This window comes from Eschscholzia californica, unplaced genomic scaffold (genome assembly GCF_041429995.1).
Source record: "Eschscholzia californica isolate CP2 unplaced genomic scaffold, dmEscCali1.0.p SCAF_6, whole genome shotgun sequence".
In the NCBI taxonomy this organism is placed as follows: Eukaryota; Viridiplantae; Streptophyta; class Magnoliopsida; order Ranunculales; family Papaveraceae; genus Eschscholzia; species Eschscholzia californica.
Genome location: NW_028238483.1, coordinates 15,105,198 through 15,126,599, shown reverse-complemented (window position 1 = coordinate 15,126,599; position 21,402 = coordinate 15,105,198). Strand labels below are relative to the sequence as shown.

General features: G+C 36.4%; 1 protein-coding gene across 1 annotated transcript; it reads right to left on the bottom strand.

The window, feature by feature from the left end:
* Window positions 1–5,753: 5,753 nt before the first annotated feature.
* Window positions 5,754–9,626, bottom strand: LOC147531929 (beta-galactosidase 15-like). Its single transcript, XM_086651238.1, has 12 exons — window positions 9,406–9,626; window positions 9,202–9,297; window positions 8,987–9,099; window positions 8,806–8,872; window positions 8,603–8,695; window positions 8,363–8,506; window positions 8,071–8,265; window positions 7,416–7,975; window positions 7,122–7,329; window positions 6,924–7,034; window positions 6,687–6,797; window positions 5,754–6,551 (listed from the first exon to the last, which is right to left on the bottom strand). The coding sequence occupies exons 1-12, from the start codon at window positions 9,586–9,588 to the stop codon at window positions 5,952–5,954; spliced, it is 2,481 nt and encodes an 826-aa protein (XP_086507364.1). The 5' UTR covers window positions 9,589–9,626; the 3' UTR covers window positions 5,754–5,951.
* Between the last annotated feature and the right edge of the window lie 11,776 nt (window positions 9,627–21,402).

Genomic DNA, 21,402 nt, shown 5'->3' with positions numbered 1-21,402 from the left:
GAAACCTAAATCAAGTATTGAATCAACTTGACTATAGAAAATTTGATAAAGATCAAAATCTAAGTCAAGATGACTATCTAAACAACTGTAAAGGCAGCAACATCTTTTGGGAAGAGATATCGTACTTTGTTAGACAAAGAACGATTAGATGAGTCATTAAACAGTCTTCCGAAACAAAAGTGTCTAATATAACTGCATACCCGCAAAAGCTATATCTGCTATAGCAAATAAAAGAGAACCACTACGAGTATGGATTTTAGAAGGAGTTCTAAAATAGTCTTTTATTTATGTCTAAAAACGTTTCAGACAGAGTTTATTTTAAAAGAAACGAATGGGGTTTTTCCACAAAACATCGGAACACATTGAGATTGCTGCTCACGATGCTCTTTTCCTTGAAAGTTGATATTCAAGAAGACAAGTGGGAGAAATATTTCGAATCTGATTCGAACTGAGCAACAAGTGGGAGTAGGTGGTATCTCTTCAAGAAACTTCTTAAGAGTTAGGAAGGTTTTATAAAATTGTTCAAAACCCCGAGTGAGTCCTTAGAGGACCCACACAAAAAGCTATAGCAGAACCATACTCTAAAATTTGGCTGAGCGCAAAAAAGATTAGAAATGGAATCCATGTTTAGAATGAGGTTTAAAACTTGACTCAATATTGAAGACAGGGTGATACCTGTAAGATACAGTTGAATTTTTAAAACGAAAATCTAGAGATTTCCTAAAACTTATGATCAAGATAAATGAATTCATAGGAAGAAAACTTACGACTAAGACTTGATTCAAAATCATAAAACTGGTAAAGTAGGCAAACCAAGATGAAAGTCGAGGGATCGCGTTACAAGTAAGAGTTGGTATCTAACATTCACAAGGAAATTCGAAGGGTTTGTTTTCCTAAAGAATGGGTGGGAATCTTGTTCGACAAGAGGGTAAGTTGGAGTAATCGAGTTTGTTTTTTATGATGTATGTGAGACCTAAGCTTGAAAAGTCGTAAATCGGGATTAGTCGGTCGACCCGGGCCTAGCTACTAGTCGGGACTACAACGGGACCAGTCGGATTTAATCGGTTAATATAAAATAATATATATAATATATCATATGTAAATTATGTATATATTATAAATTTTATATATATATATTTTATTATAAATTATATAATAGAGATTATACATAATATATGGAGTATATATAGAGATCATACCTTTAATATGTATGAAAATATTTTCCCAAGTGATAAATAACTTTCATTGAACAAAAAAAAAGTGATAAATAACTTTTATCACAACAAATCAAAAAACAGAGAATAAAAAGAAAAAAAATAGAGACACCTTTCACTTTTAGTGTCTAACAGCTGTAGAGAGAGAGAAGAAAATCAAACAAGAAACATTAAAGAGAGGAGGTCATCTCTGTAACAGATATAAATCAAAAGAGAGAGAGAGAAAGAGATCGCTGGAGAGAGAGAGAAACAGATCGCTGGAGAGAGATGCAGATTGAAATATTAGGGCAAGAAGATCTTACTAACAGTTAAGAAACCCTAAGAAGTCAGGCCTTCACCTTTAGAGAGGGAAAGAGAAAATCAAGTTCTAGAGAGAGAAACTTAAATGAAGATTGTGGAGCTTCAAATCTTTGTAGAACTTGAAAGGTTCATCAAAACCCTAGCTTTAAGTTGGGTAAAAAAGGAAAAAAATTACAAGTTGCTGTTTTACCGAGTTGGTCGGCGCCTAGTGAGCCGGCTCCCAGGCGCCGGCTAACTCGGTTTCTGAAATCGACTAGCTAGCCGAGTCTTAGTCGATCGGTGCACTCATGACTAGTGTGTAAGCGGCGCCTAGCCGCCGGCTAGGCGCCGCTTTTTAAAGCATAGTGTGAGACATACTAAAATTGAGTTCAACACTGGGAACGTTGAAATGGTTAAGGAACTGACTGAATAGGAGAAAACCAGACAAGGGTAAAATAATTTAGGCATCAAAGTCAATTGTAATAGATAAAGGAAGATTATAGGACTAGTTCAAGAGGGTGTTGAGGAGCTCTAACTAGAAATACTCTTAGAGAGGGATTCTACCCATCTCCCATGGAACACTGCTAAGCAATACTCAAAATCTGAAAAGACTCTGATGAGCAAGAGCACACATGAGAGAAACACTTATGTCTGAAGCATATGATCGATCATAGAGATGATTGATATTTACCTTAACAGAAATACTTGGAGTATGAGATATCATCACCTATAAGTTTCAAAAAAGGTACTTTGAAATACTAAACAGAGTGCGTCCTAGGATGCTAGGAGCATCTAGGAGAAAGACTCTAAAAGAAAAGGTTGAAGTAAGCCATAAAATGCAATTTTCCGAAAATAAAGATATGAATCTTAAAAGGAAGGACAACCAGATGAAATGAGTTTCATGCTGGGAGTTGTTGCAAACTCTACTAAGAAAAGAAAGTAAAATTAAAACTTAAGAAGTACTAATTTCAGTTTGAGAAACTGATATTATCATAAAAGTTGATGAAAGAGTTCTTCAGCAAGATAATAATAAATAAAGTGTAATATGGATCAGATCCACATCTAACTGTCACCTTAGAACGAATATGAAAGATGTACGAATCTAAGGTATTAGGGTCATATTAGATGTCCTAAAAGACTCGTAAAATTGAGCACATAAAGGAGTTTACGCGGGGAACCCACTTTTCACGAACTTTTGTTATCCGAAATAAAATAGTTTATTTCGTCATCTAAACTTTGGTTTAGAAATTAGACGACAGTCCAAAATAATGAAATGTTACAAGTAGGATTATTAGATACGTGATCTAATAAATGAAACCCTGCTAAGTGAACATGGAACCATCCCATTATATTATCCTAGTCCAGGTCATTAAATGGACAACAATGGCTGACGAAGACTAGCATGAGAGAATGACCTATAACGTTGTTTCTTGGGATATAAGAATTATGAGTATTCACGTCAACTTCATGGGTGTATATGGTGATACACTGGAAATGATAAATGAGAGTGCTTCAAGAGTGGAAGAGATGAATGTCATAACTTTCATTTAGAAAATTGAAAAGATTCCTCAAAACATGAGTATTCTGCTCATCTTATGTAAGCAAATTCGAACTCTGGTCCGTTAAACGCCGTGCCGTAAAAGGAGGTTATAAAAACAGAAACCGGATGAGGCATGATAGACATGAAGCTGAGTGGGAATACAAGAATGAAAATGTATTCCAAAGTAAACATGGGATAAAGTATCTCAAGGCCACTTGAAGAGTAACAACTGGACATGCATGGTCGTGTTGAAATGGATTAAAAAGTTAATCATTTGTTTTGACAGTTTGTTCTCTAGATCAAGAAAGTCTGAAAGGTATGACGTATCAGATGAGATATGAAAAGACATGAGAATCGAGCATTGCACTTGTTATAAGTAAAGTGGGAGACTGAAAGATATGTCCTTTTGGTCTGAAGGAATGTCCTTCTGAAGGAGTGTCCTTCGACCAAGATATTCTAATTAGGGTTTCTCTATACATGGACTAATTAGAGAATAGAAAATGTGTGAAATTTTCTCAAAAGAAAATCAATTTCTACAACATCAAGTAGAGAGGGATTTTAGAGAAAAAGCTCCCATTCATCTATCTAGTTAAGAAGAAGGAGTTCTTCGTCTCAACCTTCATTAAGGTCCTAGTTGACTAAGGGAAGGGAGTTCAAGTCAACCTACTCGGTGTCTCAAGTAGAAAAGTTACATATTAAAGATCTTTATCTTCGAAAAGGCGTCAGAATCTAAGTTCGAGGGAAAGCGAATAAGATATTCTTCTTCTGATTCTAGTTTATCTTTAGTTCTTGCATGTAATCCTGGAAACTAGTGTTAGACATATTAGATGTATGAGATTCCGCTAAAAACTCTAGGTGACACCAAAACCCAACACAACCCTTGGTCGACCAAAGGATCCAACAACTCGGCTGCAGCTGCTGCTCCTTCGGCAATGGGTGCACCCGACCGGACCTAGGGTACTTGGTCCAGCCCGGTGCTTCTTGTTCCTTCAACCTCTAGTTTCTTCTTTTTTTTCTTTGAGTTCCTTTTGATCTTTCAGGATTTGTTCTTCTTGATTCTTTTTGTTTCTTTTAGATTTAGGTTTGTAAAGTGAGAAAGGGTTGATTTCAAGATTTTGGGTTTGATTCTACTTGGTTTAGTTTTGATTTTAGAGAGAAAAATCTTCATTAAAGCTTTCATGGAGTTCTTTTGAAATTGTGAAGGAGATGAATTGGATATAGGGCAAACAAGATTTATGCTAAGGGGAGCTAACATGCACTGCTAACGGGACTTACATTTCTGTTATAGGGAGATCAACTGCACCTAAACGAGTTATCTTCCGATCAAACATACCCTTGCGATGAATCGAAATGAGGATTCTTCCACTCTATCTTATTAATTTTCTTAATTATTTTTCTTTAATGTATAATAACTCCATGATTAGCTAACTTTATCAAGTCGAGGTTAAAGCATGATGTATTTCGATCAAACGATTATGCATGTATGTTTAAATGACTGATAATAAATTACTGCTCTTTGTATTCAGACTATCATTTTGATTGTATTTTCATGTGTTTTGTCTTGCATTTCACATAGTTAATAGATAAAGCAAAGTGATCAACATCGATTGTAGTTTAGATCCACTTTCATGTGTCTTTTCATGCACTTCACATAGTTAGGCGACTTGACAACGCTTTCGATAACTCGGTATTACCCGACTAAGACGTTCTTTTGACTAAGTATGATCATCGAATATACACAGTTATTAGAAAAATCTACCTTAGGAGTCAAGCTAGATTTAGTATTTAATCGTTCTTTTGACTCGGTATTACCCGACTAAGACGTTCTTTTGACTAAGTATGATCATCGAAAGATAGTCATTAAGAATTCTCGGACACTCGACACCTCTCTCAACCAACTCGCTTGCTCGACCCTACTCTCAATTTGCTCTCTCTCCCTTTTTAGTTAGTTTAACTTTGTTTTTGTATTGCCGTCGAAAAACCCCTCTTTTCATAATGTTTTTATTTAAGACTCAGTCTAGGTTTGCCTTTTGATATTTCCGCTTTTGGACAAATACAAGCCACTCGGCACCTAGATTACCGACCTATTCCTATGGATCGACTTCAGTTTACCGAGTTCACTACTTGATACCTCCTCTTGTTATTGTAACCCTTTCCGTGCCAACTCCAAAATCTAGCGAATTGGGGATAACTAGTACGAGCATAGTTATTTAACTGGAAATTTAAATTATTACGATATATGGGGATCAAGCAGGTGTTTTTTTTTTGGGATTATGTAGGGTATTGAACTCGCAATAAGTATCTAACTAATGATAATATTGCAGGCAGAGAAAAATGGTTGCGGAGAATGACAAATAATTAGTAACTACATATTATGCACCAATGTTAATACTCCTTCCCTTCCTTACTGTTAGGGAACTAACTCTTTTATCATCTTCGGAAATATTCGTCCTCTCTTTTCAAACAACATTCATTTATCTACTAACATAATGATAATTTCAAAATTATCCCTTAGTTGTAATACCAACAAAAGATTTTAATTGGGTCTACACTTGTACCAATATTTTATTTAATAAAATACTCTAAATTAAATTTGGATATTTTGTGAAAGTACTTTTAAAAGTTAACAATAAATAAACTCTCGTGATAAATTGAATTTCTCTAAAAGCCCAAAAGAAATAGGGCCAAACAGAGTATATTGCAACATTATTAAAACTGAGTGGCACAAATATAATATTTTTTTCGTTCTTTATTTCATATTATTAGTATCGAAAAGTAATAAAATTACAATTCACTTTCTTATTTGACGATGAAAAAAGTAATTTTCTTCTCAAGTTTACCCCCTTCTTCACAATAGGGGTTTCCACTCTTTGAACATGTTGTAAATTTAGGAATATAAAGAAGAGAGAAACCATTCTCTAGCAAACAGCTTCTACTGCCAATCTCTTCACAACATCTTTGCCACAGTCGCTTGATCCAAAGGTTGCATCTGAAACATTGATGGTACAACTCTCTTTCCCAACACATACCTTTTGAATAGCAGAGAGTGTGTTGGAGGCCTCACAACTGCCCTTCTGAAACGATCCGCACGAGCCTTTGGGATCACCGAAGCTAGCGAATTTGATAGCCGAAATGCTACGACCCCCATGACATGACAATTGCAATGTACTTCCTTCGTAAGCGTTGCCACAAGCTGTACCTACTGTAACGGTTTGGAAATTAACTTGTGTTGGATTACCACCGAATTCTTCGAATAATATCAAGGTATTTGATTCATCATTGAGGAACGATCGTGGTACATGATACCATCTTTGAGATGGATTTCCACAGTTGGTCAAACATTTCTTTTCATTGTACTTTCCTCGATAATCACACTTTGCATCACAACCGTCATTTTTGGCGAGAAATGATGGCCAGAACCGTCCGATGCTATGACCATTGACCCAAGCATGACCCTTACCCATACCTTTCAAGTCAACAACTACTGGTTCTGTCCCCAAAGGAGCCTTGAAAATTGTCTGCATAAAGAAGGCTTAATTAGAGCTTTCTTTGTAAATGAATAAAGGTAGACAATAAGAATAGTAAGAGGGATTGTGATCGGAAAAAGAAGTTCGACATGAAATAATCATTGTCAGTATGATTTGAGGTAATACCTTGTACCAAGTCATGGGCCTGTATATGGCAAGTTGCTCATTAGTCCATTTGGCATGGCGCGACTTCGCACTTGGATCAAATACTTTTCTGCTCTCTCCGTTCAACCCAACCTGCACATTCCAATTGCAACAAAATAAGCACAAAAATATCAATAACAGATCAATTGTCGATTTTCGCAAAACATAAACTCTTAACATTTCTTCATGTAAAACAGATACATTCATTTAGTATTATACCTTATAAGACCAAGTGCTGTTTGACAAGTCTTTAGTATTGTTGTTGCTTCCAATCAATTGAATTGGTCCCAATATTCCCGTTTTCTCCAAATCGAAAAATGAACCGTAATTCTACCCACATAAGAGAAAGCCGAATTTAGATTTTAGAAACCATTAATTATTCAAAATCACTATTCAAAGGTCATAAAACAATGGTACCTTTAATCCGACTGTGGCACTAAGTAATGAGATAGTGTTTTTTCCTGGTTTCAAAGGGACTTGTTTCTCAAAAACAAATCCATATGATCCACCATTTTTGCCTCCCCAATCGGAGCCTATGAGTTTCCCATTTACGTAAGCATGAAGTACATGGCCTGTCGTACTGACACGTAGAGTCTGTAATCCTTTGTGTGCATCACCTACAACGCTGTAACAAAAATATTTAATAAAGATTAATGTTTGGAAAATGATCTTATACTCGAAAATATTAAGAAACATAATAAACGTATATACCTAGTCATGTACCACAAGTAGTCAGAAGCGTCAACGGTGGTTTCTTTTTGTTCAAGAAGCTTATTTGCTGTAACGGTGCCCTTTCCTTTTAGGGTATCCTTTATTGATTCAGCCATCCATGACCATGTAAGCTGTGATGGTTCATCTTCAGCACTGTTTGGTTGATTTACCATCACTGAAGTTTGCACATTAACTTTAGCAGTGTTGTGGATCTCCTTGTTACAGTCAGCGAGGATACTAACTGACCAACCAGGTACTAAGAATTTTACATTGTTCAAATCTACAGTTGTATCGTCGTTGTTTTCGTTGGCAATGAAACATACTTTGTCATTGCCAGATGTATAGGTGGTAATCCAGACATTACTCTGTGCTTGTGTGGAATTTCGTGTACCGCTAGTTAAAATCTTCTCTGAAGATTTAAGGGCAGCATGAAGTTCTTTAAGATGTCCCCATTTGGGTTGGTTTAAGTTTCCATATTCATCAAGTGGTGCGTCATAATCATATGACGTTGCTATGTATGGACCTCCTGTAGTACGACCGAAGTTGGTTCCTCCATGATACTGTTCAAACCCATCAACGACAAACCAAGATTAGACCAACCTTCGAGTCTTACTATTTCTAAAAAGATTGAGGGAGATTGTTAGAGAGTATTCACCATATAGTAGTTTTGGAGAATACCATCCTTTTGGAAGAAGCGGGCAACAGCATAGGCCACATCTTCAGCTGTTCTGTGGGGGTTTGCCCCACCCCATCCCTTGAACCATCCAGTCCAGTTCTCTGTCCACATCTTTGGGCTTTTTGGGTTGTTTGGTGTGAATTCATCACAGTAGAAACCATTGCATGTGTTGATCTGCATATTTTTATATTTTTCATCCATTCAGCATAAAATTCGTACGTACTAGTTGTAGGGTTTTTTTTTTCTTTTTAATGAAAGTATTAATATTTACCATTGTCTGTGGGGCATCAGACTGTTGGCACATAACCCATGGGATACCGACGTTTTGAGACAAGGCCATGTTTGCAGCCCATTGGATGTATGACTTCCCTGCTTGTCCATAAGGTCCATTAACATTTCCGTATTCGTTTTCAATCTGTCAAGTAACAACAAGGAGTAATTTGCATTAAGAAAGACAATATAATAATTAAATACAATAATAAGAAAACACATGCTGAGTTTATGAACGAACCTGAGCAAGGATGATAGGACCTCCTTGTGGTGCAAAGAGCTTTGCTTCTTTGCACATGTCTACTATCTTGGTAGTGAAAGTTTGCATTTCATCCTGCACAGGATTTGTACAAAAATTATAAAAATAAATTATCGAAGAAAATATTTTGGATATTCTATGATCGAGGAACCATAAAACTGTTGTGGTTATTGTAAATTAGTTACCTTGTAAACTTGATTATCTGTTCTCAATTGAATTCCTGGTAGATTGTGTAACCACATGGGGAATCCTCTGAGAAATGAGAGGTGTAAAATAAAGATTAAAAATAGGAGGAAGTACTCAGGAATAGTAAATCGAAAATAATGATCAACGAAAGAGACAATGTCGAAGAAAATATATAATTACCCATAATTCCACTCAGCACAAACATAAGGACCAATTCTAAGAATGACGTATAGTCCTGCAGCTTGTATTGTCTTGAAAAATCTGATGAAGTCGAGGTTCCCCGAGAAATCGTACTAAAGAGAACATAAACGAAAAAGTTCAACCAATAAGGCATGTAATATATTTACATATACAACATCAAAAAGAATATCCAGTTAGCCAAGTAATATAGAGACCTCTCTACGACGAGGTTCGTGCCTGTCCCAGAATATGTATGTTTCAATAGTGTCGAGCCCACCTTCTTTGGACTTCTGAATTAGATCCGGCCACATCTGTAACCAATTTCAATAAGTATATTTTAGTGACCATATTCATATTTGGGGATTAAATATTCAAAATTTGAGCTCATGCTCATTAATTTCATTTTCTTTTTAAACTACCTCAGGAGTGCTTCGAGGATAATGGATAGAACCGGAAAGGATAATACGGCGCTCGCCATTGATAATTATGGCACGGGAATCGGTAGAGACGGTGGTGGCGGTGACTACAGAGGACAGGCTTAAAGAGAACAATACTACAGCTAGCCCGAAAATGAAAGCACTATCTCTGAAAGAACCTGTCATGATGTTTGTTTTATGATGAAGAAGGAGGACAAAGCCTTATTCTAATTCTCTATTCAAGAAGAGGTATTTATAACGTTTAAAGAGACTAAATATAGGAACTGTTTTATTTTGTAGTAAATCCTAAATCAAAATTAGTCTTCTAAAAAAAGATAAAGTGAAAGTAGGAAGTGGCGGAGAGACAACCTCTCCCTGCATTTTGGATACCACAAAATTCTAACCACTACTTTTCAAACTGGGCAGGGGGCACTAATACAATATTCTACCTACTAAAGATATCCATGGTTTATTGAACTTGGGTTATGATATAAATAAGGGTTTTTTAGCTTAGCCCCTCAACACTAATTAGTAATTGAGTTTACCCCCTTTAGTAATTAGTAATTGAGCTTACCCCCTTGAGTTTAGAATTTTTGGCAAAACTACTAAGAAAATTTTAGGCCTCTTTCATTAACGGTTGAACTTACGCGGTTATCGTGCTTATCACATCTTCATCATGTATCAATGCCTTGTAACGACTAACGAAGATCGTAACCGATTTCTCAAAAAAAAAAATTGAAAAAAAAGGAAAACTGAATGCTTAAAATGAAATAATTTGATTTAATGATATGAGCGAAAATAATATGGTCTAATGGCCTTTAGAGTCCGTTTGTTACGTGGAAAGTGAACTGAGAAATATAAATTTTCCTAAGAAAATCGATTTTCCCCTGTTTGGTATGGCTAAAGTGCGAGAAAGTTGAATTTTCGTTGGAAAAAAAGGTTAGAAAAGAGGGCTCCAGATTTTTCAACTAAAAACATGGGAAAGCTGATTTCCCACCTTCGCAAAGACGCGTTCTCTCTCCTCCTGTGTTTATCCTCTCTAACTCGTTTTCTATCTCTCTCTCAATCTTGGGAGAATTACTGAAATCCCCGTGTTTTTGAAAAGCTTTTTGGTCTCTCCCTCTCAGTCTCTGAATTCTCCCTCTCAATCTCTAGTATCCCATTTTAACAAAAAAAATCTCTACTATCCCTTTCCTCTTTATAGCTTGGACGATCTAAACAAACGTGAAGAGGGTTGTTCATTCCTTCTTATTTCGTCAATTTGCTCCGTCGGTCGGGAAAACAGAAAGAGTTCGGATTAGACTTTTGGGGTGTTCTTTGATTCTCAGAATATTTGTCGAATTTTGCAAATTTGTTCTATCAAGTAAAAAAAGGAACCATTTTCCCCTCATATGAATTATTTGAGTATCAATTCTGCAAGGTATTACTGTCAACTCTCAAAACCCTGAAATTTCTTCTAGTTTATACTGTTGGGTTGTTCTTTGATTTTGAGATTCTTAGTTGAATTTTGTGAATTTGGATCTGAGTTGATCTTCTAGTGGTGATTGGTGTTTATAATTAAGATATGATTGTCTGATTTGAGGAAATTCTTTGTTGATTTTGTCAATTTCTTCTCTCTCTAGGTATATGAAGTACGATTCTTTGGTGATTATGATGTAATGCAATATATCATTGAAAGCTCAAGTGAACTTCATTAATAACCAGGTATTTGATCATAGACGACAGGATGAGAGAGAGAAAGATGTATTACTTCATAACATTCATTACGCAGAAATATGAATATATCATTTATTAGGCAGGATGCCAGAGAGAGAGAGAGAGATTTATGTCTAGACAGAGTGAGAGAGAGGGAGAGAGGGAGAGAGAGAGAGAGAGAGAGAGAGAGAAAGAGAGAGAGAGAGAGAGAGAGAGAGAGAGAGAAAGAGAGAGAAGAGGAACATGTAATATAAAAACATGCTATATGCAAAAATTTGAATATATCATTCTTTAGTAAGGGTTTCTACAACTACCAAGTTGATCATAAATTGAATACGTTATAAGCTTAATTTTGGTGAGATCTCCGGCACCCTTTGGGTTGTTTATTCCCTTTTGTCCCTGATGGAAATTTGCAGGACTGTTGTATGTCATCCAAATGGCAGCTTGATCCTAATACTGATGAACTTTGGGGTGATGTTGTCGTTAAACTCAATGAAATGCCTATTGAAGCAGGGTCTGATAACACTTAAGTGTGGAAGGCAAGTGTAAAGGGCAAGTGTGAAAGGAAACTTTACCTTAAAAGAAACTTATCTAGCTTTGAGATCTCATGGTCCCAAAGTAGATTGGCATAAAGTTGTGTCGAAAGCAAGTGTGCAGGTTATGGTTGCATTCTTTAGAGACAGCTATGGAAATATTGAGTTACTTGTAATTAGTGGAACCTGGACAACTTGGTGTGGAAGTGTTGGAACCTTGACAACTTGGTGATGTGTTACTTGTAATTGTTGAAGATAATCAATCAGGAAAAGTTAGATTATAACATCCTTATTTCAAATAAGAGGAACAATATAATAAGGTTCATGAAGGACTATTGAGGCAATTGGGTCGGGTTAAAATAGGACTAAACGTGTAATCATGATAAATCTATGGACTAAAGTTGAAATTCTGTTGTTTAAGGGGAAAATCAGAATCGAGTTCCCTTTCTTCTTTCAACCGAGTTCAAGAGTAGCGTTGGGGTTTGGTTGGAGAAGAAAATCTCAATCAAGAGAGGAGTTGGGAAGATTGTAAAGGGGATTACTTGTTTTGTCGAATTCCAAGCTTGAAGGTGTGATATAAGCAGGGTTTTATGGAAGTTTTGATAAGAATTATTACCTTCTCTCTCTAGGTGATCATGGCGGATTGAATTAACTAGTTTTATGGAGGTTTATGCTTGCATTGTAGGAACTTATGAATTACGAAGGAAGTCAGTGAAAACGCAACAAGAAAATGAAACCAAAGTTTTCATCAAGTAACTTAAGGTAAGGTTTGCAAATCCTTGAGATAGATTGTAGGTTTATGTATTCTAGGGTTTGATGTTTATGAAATTGGGGATTTGTTATAATCTCATGGAATTATAGGGTTTGGACAATTGGAAAATAAGTGAAGTTGTATTTAAGGAATGTTAGAGAAGTTAATAGGGGTTAGACCATCAACGATTTCTGGGGACTGCAAAATTCAGTCTGTTGTCGAGCATATCTGTGTGTTTCGAGTATCTGGATGAAGTTATACAAAAGAGAGTTATGGTTGTTAGAGTATGCAGCACACTGTTACACTAATTTGAGTATTGTTGTATTGTTCTTCGAGTTTAAGAAGTCACCCAAGTCTTAGAAGCTCTTCAAGTCTTAATAACACCTGTAGTTGGACTTTGGAAGAAAGATTTAAGGCGGTTTAAGTGCGCAACGCGCTGTTAGGAGAAAACTGATTCACTATTGTAGGTTCTTCTTCCATTTTGGGGTTTATACATTGGGAATTTGTCCGAGACAGTACGTAATGAAATGTTATAAATCGAACTATCTTTTCAACGATATATTATATGATCGAAGGGGATCGAAATTGTGGTTGGTTTGAATCTAAGACAGAAAAGAGGCACACGTGGGTTCTTCCAATGTTAGGCGATTTCGATTTGGTTTATGAGTGTTTTACGGTTTTCGTTCTTTTGATTCTTTATTGTACTTCAAAGTCCTTATTGGAATATCCAACATTTATGTTTACTTTGTTTGATTTTGTTAAAGGAGAAGCTGAAACAAGTGTAGAGCGAGTTGTTCGAGGCGAAGCAAAGGACGGAGTCCTGAATCGCTAGGTAGGGGTGAGTACTTGTTTTCTTTTATATTATTGTCTAGATTCATGCTAAGAGTATGAGATATGCATGCGTCACTACGTGTAGATGGTAGGTGATCATAACTGCATGATTTAAACCCTTGATTTCAATGAAACTTGTATTGTTGGTTTTTATTATTGATGGTGTTGATAATTTAGACTCTGATTTCAATGAGATTTGTCTCATGAACTTTGCTTACTGATGAGATCGTTTTATGTATGGAAAATGTCTTACAAATGATTTCCTGAGAGATGGTTTTGAAACAAATTTTAACATTCGATGGTTTGAAAACATAAAGATTCCATATGTTGTACGTGATTGGTGAAGTGGACTGAGACGAATCATGAGGATCTTGGCAGTTGTAATGCTCCACTCTCTGGTTAGGATTCTCGTTTTAGGTTGACCCTCAGGGCTGAGGGATTTGCTACCTCTGACCGCTCGATTGACCTGTAAGCATGCTTGTTCTTACCCTCGGGGCTCATGGGTTGTACACCTCGGGCCGCTCGACTGGTTTGTTGATTGAGATCCCTTTGCACGTTATGATATGACTGTTTGTTGTTCCACTTGTATGTGTGATAAGATAACTAATGTTTCAAAAAGCCTTATCTTAGTCGAGGGCGTACGGGCGAGTTCCGAATCTGCTGAGATTGTGGGTGAAGGATGTTCTTATAAAAAAAAATATTATTTTTGCTTTTGACATACTAAATACTTTTCCTAAACCAGATGAAATAGTTGCATGTTAGGGTACTGATGAGACTAAGCTTTTCATCACAACACAAATACTAGATGGACGACCTGACTATTTGACTTCGGTGAAGCTAAAGCATATCTAGTTAGGCTAGGTGTATATATTTATCATGAGGTTAGTTGTTCAATGATTGTGGAGTAACCTGTAGGGATTTACACCCTTCTACTAGTGTTTATAGCGGAAATATGACATCTAATGTCTACACTAGTATTCCCAGGATCACATGCAAAACTAGTAATTAATCTAATGGAGATAGTAGATTACCTTAATCGCTTTTCCCTCGAACTAGTTGAATTGATTGAAGAAGACCAAGAGCTTCAAGTGTAGCTCCTCTACTTGGGACACGAGCAATCAATTTGATCTCCCACCTTGTTGTATAGCTAGCACACCAATGGTGGTTGGAAAGAAGAACACCTTCTTCTTTGACTAGATAGATAGTTAATGGGAATTAGCTCACTTTCTCCTCTCTACTTGATGTGGTAGAGTAAGAAAGCTTAGAGAGAAATTCCACACCTTATTCTCTGCCCTAAGAGTGTTTATATAGAACCCTAATAAGAATCCACCTCCTTTTAGGTTTCCTAAAACACCCTTTAGAATAAGATTTAGGGAAATAGTCGAAAATAGCAACTATTGGTATTTTCTCAATTCCCTAAGGAGGAGGTGCCCAAACACCACTAAAATTGGCAGATATAATGTTTATTATATCAGCAACTAACCCTCCAAAATTCAGCCCAATCCGAGTCCTATAAGTACCCGAACCGGTCTAGGCCCAAAAACCCTGTTTTTGGCCTTTTTGTACTATCTTTGCCTAATTCCTTTTTAGGCCTATGAGATATGTTTATGGGACACTCCCATGATTATATCTCACTCCCACTAGTCATATCCTAGATCAATTTGTCACTCTTATGTGTAACCCGTTGTAGGATCCGATCGAAGTTAGCCGCGAATTACTTCGTAATTCGTCGATCGTAGTTGGTCTCTAGCTACAACTCTACGATCCCTAAATCAATCGGACTTGATGATCTTCCACATCAATTTTCCTATCCGACAAATTGTTCGCATTGTCACCTTGGTCGAAGGACATCTCCTTCAACTCCTTCATAACCTAGTGGAAAAGTGTTTACCTACCTAGGGGTAAGATCACTACAAAAATACGGACTAGTTGTAACGGCTAAAAGCCGTTACAAAAAGTGTAGTTGTAACGGTCTTAGGCCGTTACTATTTATATCTAGGCCGTTACAATAAGTGCCGTGGCAATTAAAAAATGTAACGAGCAGGAGCCGTTACAACTAGTTTTATTGTAACGGCTGTCCTCTTTTAAGCCGTTATAACTGAGTGCGCGGGAATTATTGGCGGGAGTCAATTCGTAACGGCTTTGAGGGAGGACTAGCCGTTACAAATAAATAATTGTAACGGCTTTGAGCCGTTGCAAATGTTTGTTTTTAAAAAAAAAAAAACTGCAGCAAAATGTGAAAACCAGCAGCACTATTTTGCTGCTTTTACTTGCTATATTTTCCTGTTTCAAAACCATAAACATTCAACCCAACCACACAAAGCTTTAAACATTCAATCCAACCTAAGTAACTTTAAACATTCAACCCGACCACACAAAACCTTTAAACATGCAACCCAAACACAATATAGAACTTAAGCTAAACAAGATGAAAATATATAGAGAAGATGACTAAAACCAAATTGAATTAACTAGTAAACTACTTTATAATGTCAATATGTTTCACAAGATGTCGATAGTTGTTTATCTGAGTGCAATATCATAAACTAAACTAATGGTTCAGTTCTCTAAATGCATTTCAACTACTTACGAAATAGACATAACAAGTAGGCACTAGGTGATGATAGATTTCATACGCAATGAGAGTTCAAGCAAAATCTCTAATCGGTGTGGATCCATCATTGTGCAAAACGTTAAAAACCCTGTCAAAACGATGAATATAAACACATTAACGCATTTAACAGGACAGTAAGAATGGATCCAACCCAAAACCCATCCAAAAACAAAGGTGAATGTTCAGTACTTTTAGTTGTATAGTGAATTAGAACTCAAATTGATAATATAGACAGGGACTAACCAACAAAGATGGGAAATTTCAAACCTTTGAAGATATAATCTACAAATAACAAATACCCATATGAAAAGAACCAGAATCAAACCCCTTAACCACATACTAAACACCTAGTATCAAACCATATAAGTCCTAAGAAATCCACAAGGAAATCCTAATTATAGAGTTATATTTCATAAAATGCAAATACTGACACTAACAAACAGAGATATCAGTAAAAAATTCTTCAGAAACAACCAATTTAAGCACAAACTAGCAACCAAATTACAATATGAATACAGTTGGTTCTAGTGAGTGGGTAGTGTTAGTAGAGTGATGATGGGGTTAAAGAGCTAGACTTAGTAGTTTACATGCCAAATTCAAATGCAAATGGAATCTTGTTGACATCGGAATCACACAACCTAGACTTAGTAGTTTACATGTCAATTCAGATGGTCATCAAAACAAATGTAAGCATAAAACCTAAAGGCATGGAAATGAATTCATAAAAAACTAAGAAGTACTCGTGCATATACACACTCCCTATAAGGGTTTTACGCTAAAGAGTTTGCCTTTCTTGATCACATTTTCCGTATGAAATACAACAAAACATAGCATAAAACGTAATTCAACAAACGCAAAATTCCTTTATACTCATGCCACAACCATACCGGTCACAGCACAAAATATATGTTCTAAAGAGACTGATATAGAGAACATGTGCTCAGTTTGTCCACAGATGGTTGATTGTTCTAAACCCTCCATGGTTCGGTGGTTCCAATAAATGTTTACCTTGTTCACTATATAAAACAGAAGTCGAAAAAGTGAAGTAAATTCTAATGTGTTGGTGTTATGAATTAACTGAATTAGAGTGGGTAGTGTTAGTAGAGTGATGATGGGGTTAGAGAGCTAGACTTAGTAATTTACAAGCCAAATTTAGATGCAAATGGAATCTTGTTGACATCGGAATCACACAACCTAGACTTAGTAGTTTACATGCCAAATTCAGATGGTCATCAAAACAAATTCAAAAAACAGTACACATATATGGAAAACCAGGAAGAAGAGACCAAACCTCCAAAAACATTGATAAAAAAGTTGCATGCTTCTTCAATAGTCACCTCTCCTGTAATACCAGAAAAGTTGTTTATAAAACTTGCCTAAACCACGTATTCACAAATTAAGGACTAAAACAAGATGGTTGAGAAATTGAACAAGATGAAATTGAAGAAGAAAACATGCTTACAGAGTTGTTGTGAAGATTCTGAAGTTGATGGTGGTCGTTGTTGCTGCTGGATGAGTGCCATAAGTGCAGCCATATCTCTTCCTTGTCTCTCTTGTATTTCACGCAGTTCAATCAATTCCTTTCTCTGCTCGTCATTTTCTTTTCAAAGACCTGAAACACCACCCGAGCTTGAATTTCTAAAACCTGCATCCCTAGGTGCGATAAAGGGCATCATTCGAATTCGCCCACGTGACTGGGGTGGCATATGACTTCCAAAAACATCATTTGGACCAGGGGCGTCGACAAACTCGCCCGAGCTCTCGCTCCGTCGCCTCTCCTGATCTTCCTCCATCAGCTCTTGTTAACATTACATGCGCTTGATTACCTATATAAGATTGAGTTCTTACACATTATATTAACAAAACAAAATTTAATTGAGTTTAATTAAAACTTTACAATTAAATCTGCAGTCTCTTGGTTAACGCAAGTTCCATCTGCTCTTAATCTAGTCTTGTTGAACATACAAAATCGACTAGGCTGAGTGCCATACTTCTTTGCATACTGCAAATATACAAAGTAAATGACAATTATCAATTTCAAACAAAATCAACTGAATTGAACCAAAAAGTGTAAAAGAAATTGAAAATTTTACCGCATGCCCAATTTGGGCCATAGACAGACGCCCTCCAAAATAAGGATGTTTTGTCATAGCTTTGTTTTTCTTGTTGATCTCAGCTACCTTCTGTATATCAGAAGATGGTACATTATTAGTACCTATGAAATAAACTCAGTGTAGCTATTAAAGGAAAGACATATTTACCATTACGTCATCCCTACACCGATATCAAATTAAGCCAAACCAATCAGTAGGGTCAACGCTATGAGGGATATTTGCTCTGCACTCAGCTATATTAGGTAGGTGAGGTGTAAAATATTCTCTCTTAACTCTTGCTTTCCAAGTTCTCCATCTTTCTTTGAGTTCCTTCTTAATCCATTTTATAACTTCTTCAGTCTAAGGGAAATCAAAATACACTTTTAAGAAAATAACAAGGTAAAATAATTATAACGAAAATGTAGGAAATATTTACCCCCAAGTCCGTAATTGTGTCATTGATGGCAGCAGATTCCATTTTTTTCCCATTTGTCATGAATCAGAGGGAATCGAACAGGATCTCTAGCAAATGAAGATATATAACCCGACAATCTTTCCAACAGACCGAAAGCTAGCATCCCATTCAACTGTGTATTTCTCGCCATGATCCAGATCTTTTAGGAATTTTAATAAATCCCGTCCCCTCCCCTTCTTAGAAGGTTGAGTCGTTCCTCTATCAGACATCCTGTACAAAATTGGTCAGTTCACTTGTAACTATATCTAAAACATATCTAATTATCCGATCTAATTGAACCAAAATTGAAAGAAAAAAAATACAATCGCGGAAACTAAACATTTATTCATTCATTGATTTATCAAAAACCATACAGATTGTGATTAAACTCATCATTAAAGGAAAAACAGCAAAACCAAAACTCTTCAAATTCTCCATCTTTGGTCACGCATTTCAACGGTCCTTTGAATCTAGTAGTTATCTCCATCACATGTTTCGTCGTTTACGTCTTTGTTAATGTATTCGATTTCTTCATCACTAGCATCGTGGCATGCAGGTGCAAGAGTTTGCTCGACATCTGGTATAGGGATATTCATGTCGTAAATATCTCTAGGTCTATTGTTCATCACAACATGCCAATCAGGTTCAGTTAAATCTTCAACATAAAAAACTTGCCTAACTTGAGATGCTAACATATAATCGTCACTTTGAGTTAGCATAATACGATTGAAATTAACAAGTGTAAAACCTAAATCATCGATCTTTACACCTCTTCTTCCTCTGTTTTTTTCCTTGCAAACATCAACCCAATCACACTTGAATATTATAAATTCGCATCCTGGTCCATACGTGATTTCAAGTATCTCCGTGACACGCCCATAATATGTTAATATTGCATCAACCGGATTTGAATCTCTTGCACTTGAGACACAAGGTTGATTTGCATCGACCGTAATACCATTATTCTGCATTTTACCGTCTCTCTCGCTTGCAACAATTTTGAAATTGTATCCATTAATTGTATAACCTGATAATTTTACGACACATGGGTGTATGCCATTGACAAGGTTGTCAAGTCTTTCTGGATACGGCTGGTTAGATCCTTTAAGATCGTTCACAAGTTCCTTAAACCAAGTACCGTACTTTTCTATGTGTTTTCTTTGAATCGCAGTATCATCTAGTTTAAGATAGCGAAGCTTCAACTCTCTAGTAAAGAGGTTGCGTATTTTCATCATCTCTAGTAAAATACACTTAGAAAGACTTTCATAAATGAAGTCATAATAGTTAAAATCATACTTACTTGACATAAACAGAGGCATCATTGTCGTTTGACAAGATATAATGATGAATCTTATTCCGTTCAGCAACATCCAGGTTCTTAATATTCCGAACAGTTCCAATCGGATTGTCGTTTGTGTTCCGAGGCGCTACGTTAGAGCGTGTTTCAATGTCACTCATGTATCTTGTCATAAACGTGACACTCTCGTCGACAATATATCCCTCGGCAATAGAACCCTCTGGTTATGCTTTATTACGAACGTAATTCTTTAAAGTATACAAAAACCTAATCGCACAAGTACCTCATTAGACAAGTAACACACGAGTAACTAAAAAATAAATTAATTAAATAAGAAAAATAAATACCTTTCAATGGGATACATCCATCGATATTGGACTGGTGCGCCTACTTTTTCCTCTGATGCCAGATGGATGGCTAAGTGAACCATTATATCGAAAAAACTTGGTGGAAATATCCTCTCTAAATTGCACATAATAAGTGGAATTTTTTCTTCTAATCGCTTGTAATCTTCAACACTACCTACTTTTGAACATAACTCACGAAAGAACGTGTTGAACTCTATTAATATAGAGCACACTTTTTTTGGCAAAACCTTTCGAATCGCCAAAGGTAACAATTGTTGCATGATCACATGAGAATCATGACTCTTCAAACCAATTATCTTTCGTTGTTTAAGACCGATACGAGTAGAAATATTTGATGCATAGCCATCCGGAGTTTTGAGATTCTTCAAAACATTGAGAAACAACTCTTTACCTTTTTTGTCTGTAGAATAACATGTGGCTGGAAGGGTACATGTACGAGATCCCTCCTCTTGTTGTGGCCAAAGTTTTTGTCTAATACCCATATCTTTCAAATCCAATCTTGCTTTTTTATTATCCTTCGATTTTCCATCAAAATCCATAATGGTACTGAGAATACTGTCACAGATATTCTTTTCAATGTGCATAACATCTAGGTTGTGTTTAAGCAGATTATCTTTCCAATACGGCAATTCATAGAAGATGCTCAGTTTTCTCCAGTTACCAGGCATTTTGGTGGACTCGTCATCTCTTCCTCTTTTTCTAGGAGCGCGTACAATCCTCTCCAGTTCCCTACCAAATTCGTGTGGTATGTCTTTCAGTTTTTGCAAGATATCAGGACCCGAAGGAGGATTTGGAGCTACTCTACGCTATGTTTTTCCATTAAACTCCTTCGTATTTCTTCGAAATCTATGTGTCACAGGTAAGAAACGCCTATGCCCCATATAAACCTCCTTCTTCCAGTTACGCAACCTAAGATGATCTGTCTCCTCGCCATAAGTTGAACATGCCAATTTACCTTTCGTGGACCATTCAGATAGCATAGCAAGTCCAACAGAATCACTAATAGTCCATAATAAACTTGCATGCATTTTGAATGTTTCTTTTTTGGAAGCATCGTACGTGTCAACCCTTCTTCCCACAATTCTTTCAGTTCATCAACTAAAGGCCTCAGGTACACGTCAATGTTATTTCCAAGACTTTTAGGTCCAGGTATAAGCATAGACAGTATTATATAAGGTTGTTTCATGCACAACCACGGTGGTAAATTATAAGGAATAAGTACCATTGGCCACGTGCGGTGGGAAATATTCATTGTTCGGAAGGGACTAAAACCATCACTTGCCAAACCCAATCTTACATTTCTCGAGTCTGCAGCGAATGTAGGATGGCTGACATCGAAATCTTTCCAGGCTTCAGAATCTGCT

Excerpts from the sequence above, each read along its gene's own strand:
- LOC147531929 (XM_086651238.1), bottom strand. The coding sequence starts at position 9,588 with ATGACAGGTTCTTTCAGAGATAGTGCTTTCATTTTCGGGCTAGCTGTA. Across the intron at positions 7,976-8,070 it reads TTCTCCAAAACTACTATATG|TATCATGGAGGAACCAACTT; the intron begins GTGAATACTCTC and ends GGGTTTGAACAG. Across the intron at positions 6,552-6,686 it reads GGCCCATGACTTGGTACAAG|ACAATTTTCAAGGCTCCTTT; the intron begins GTATTACCTCAA and ends TTCTTTATGCAG.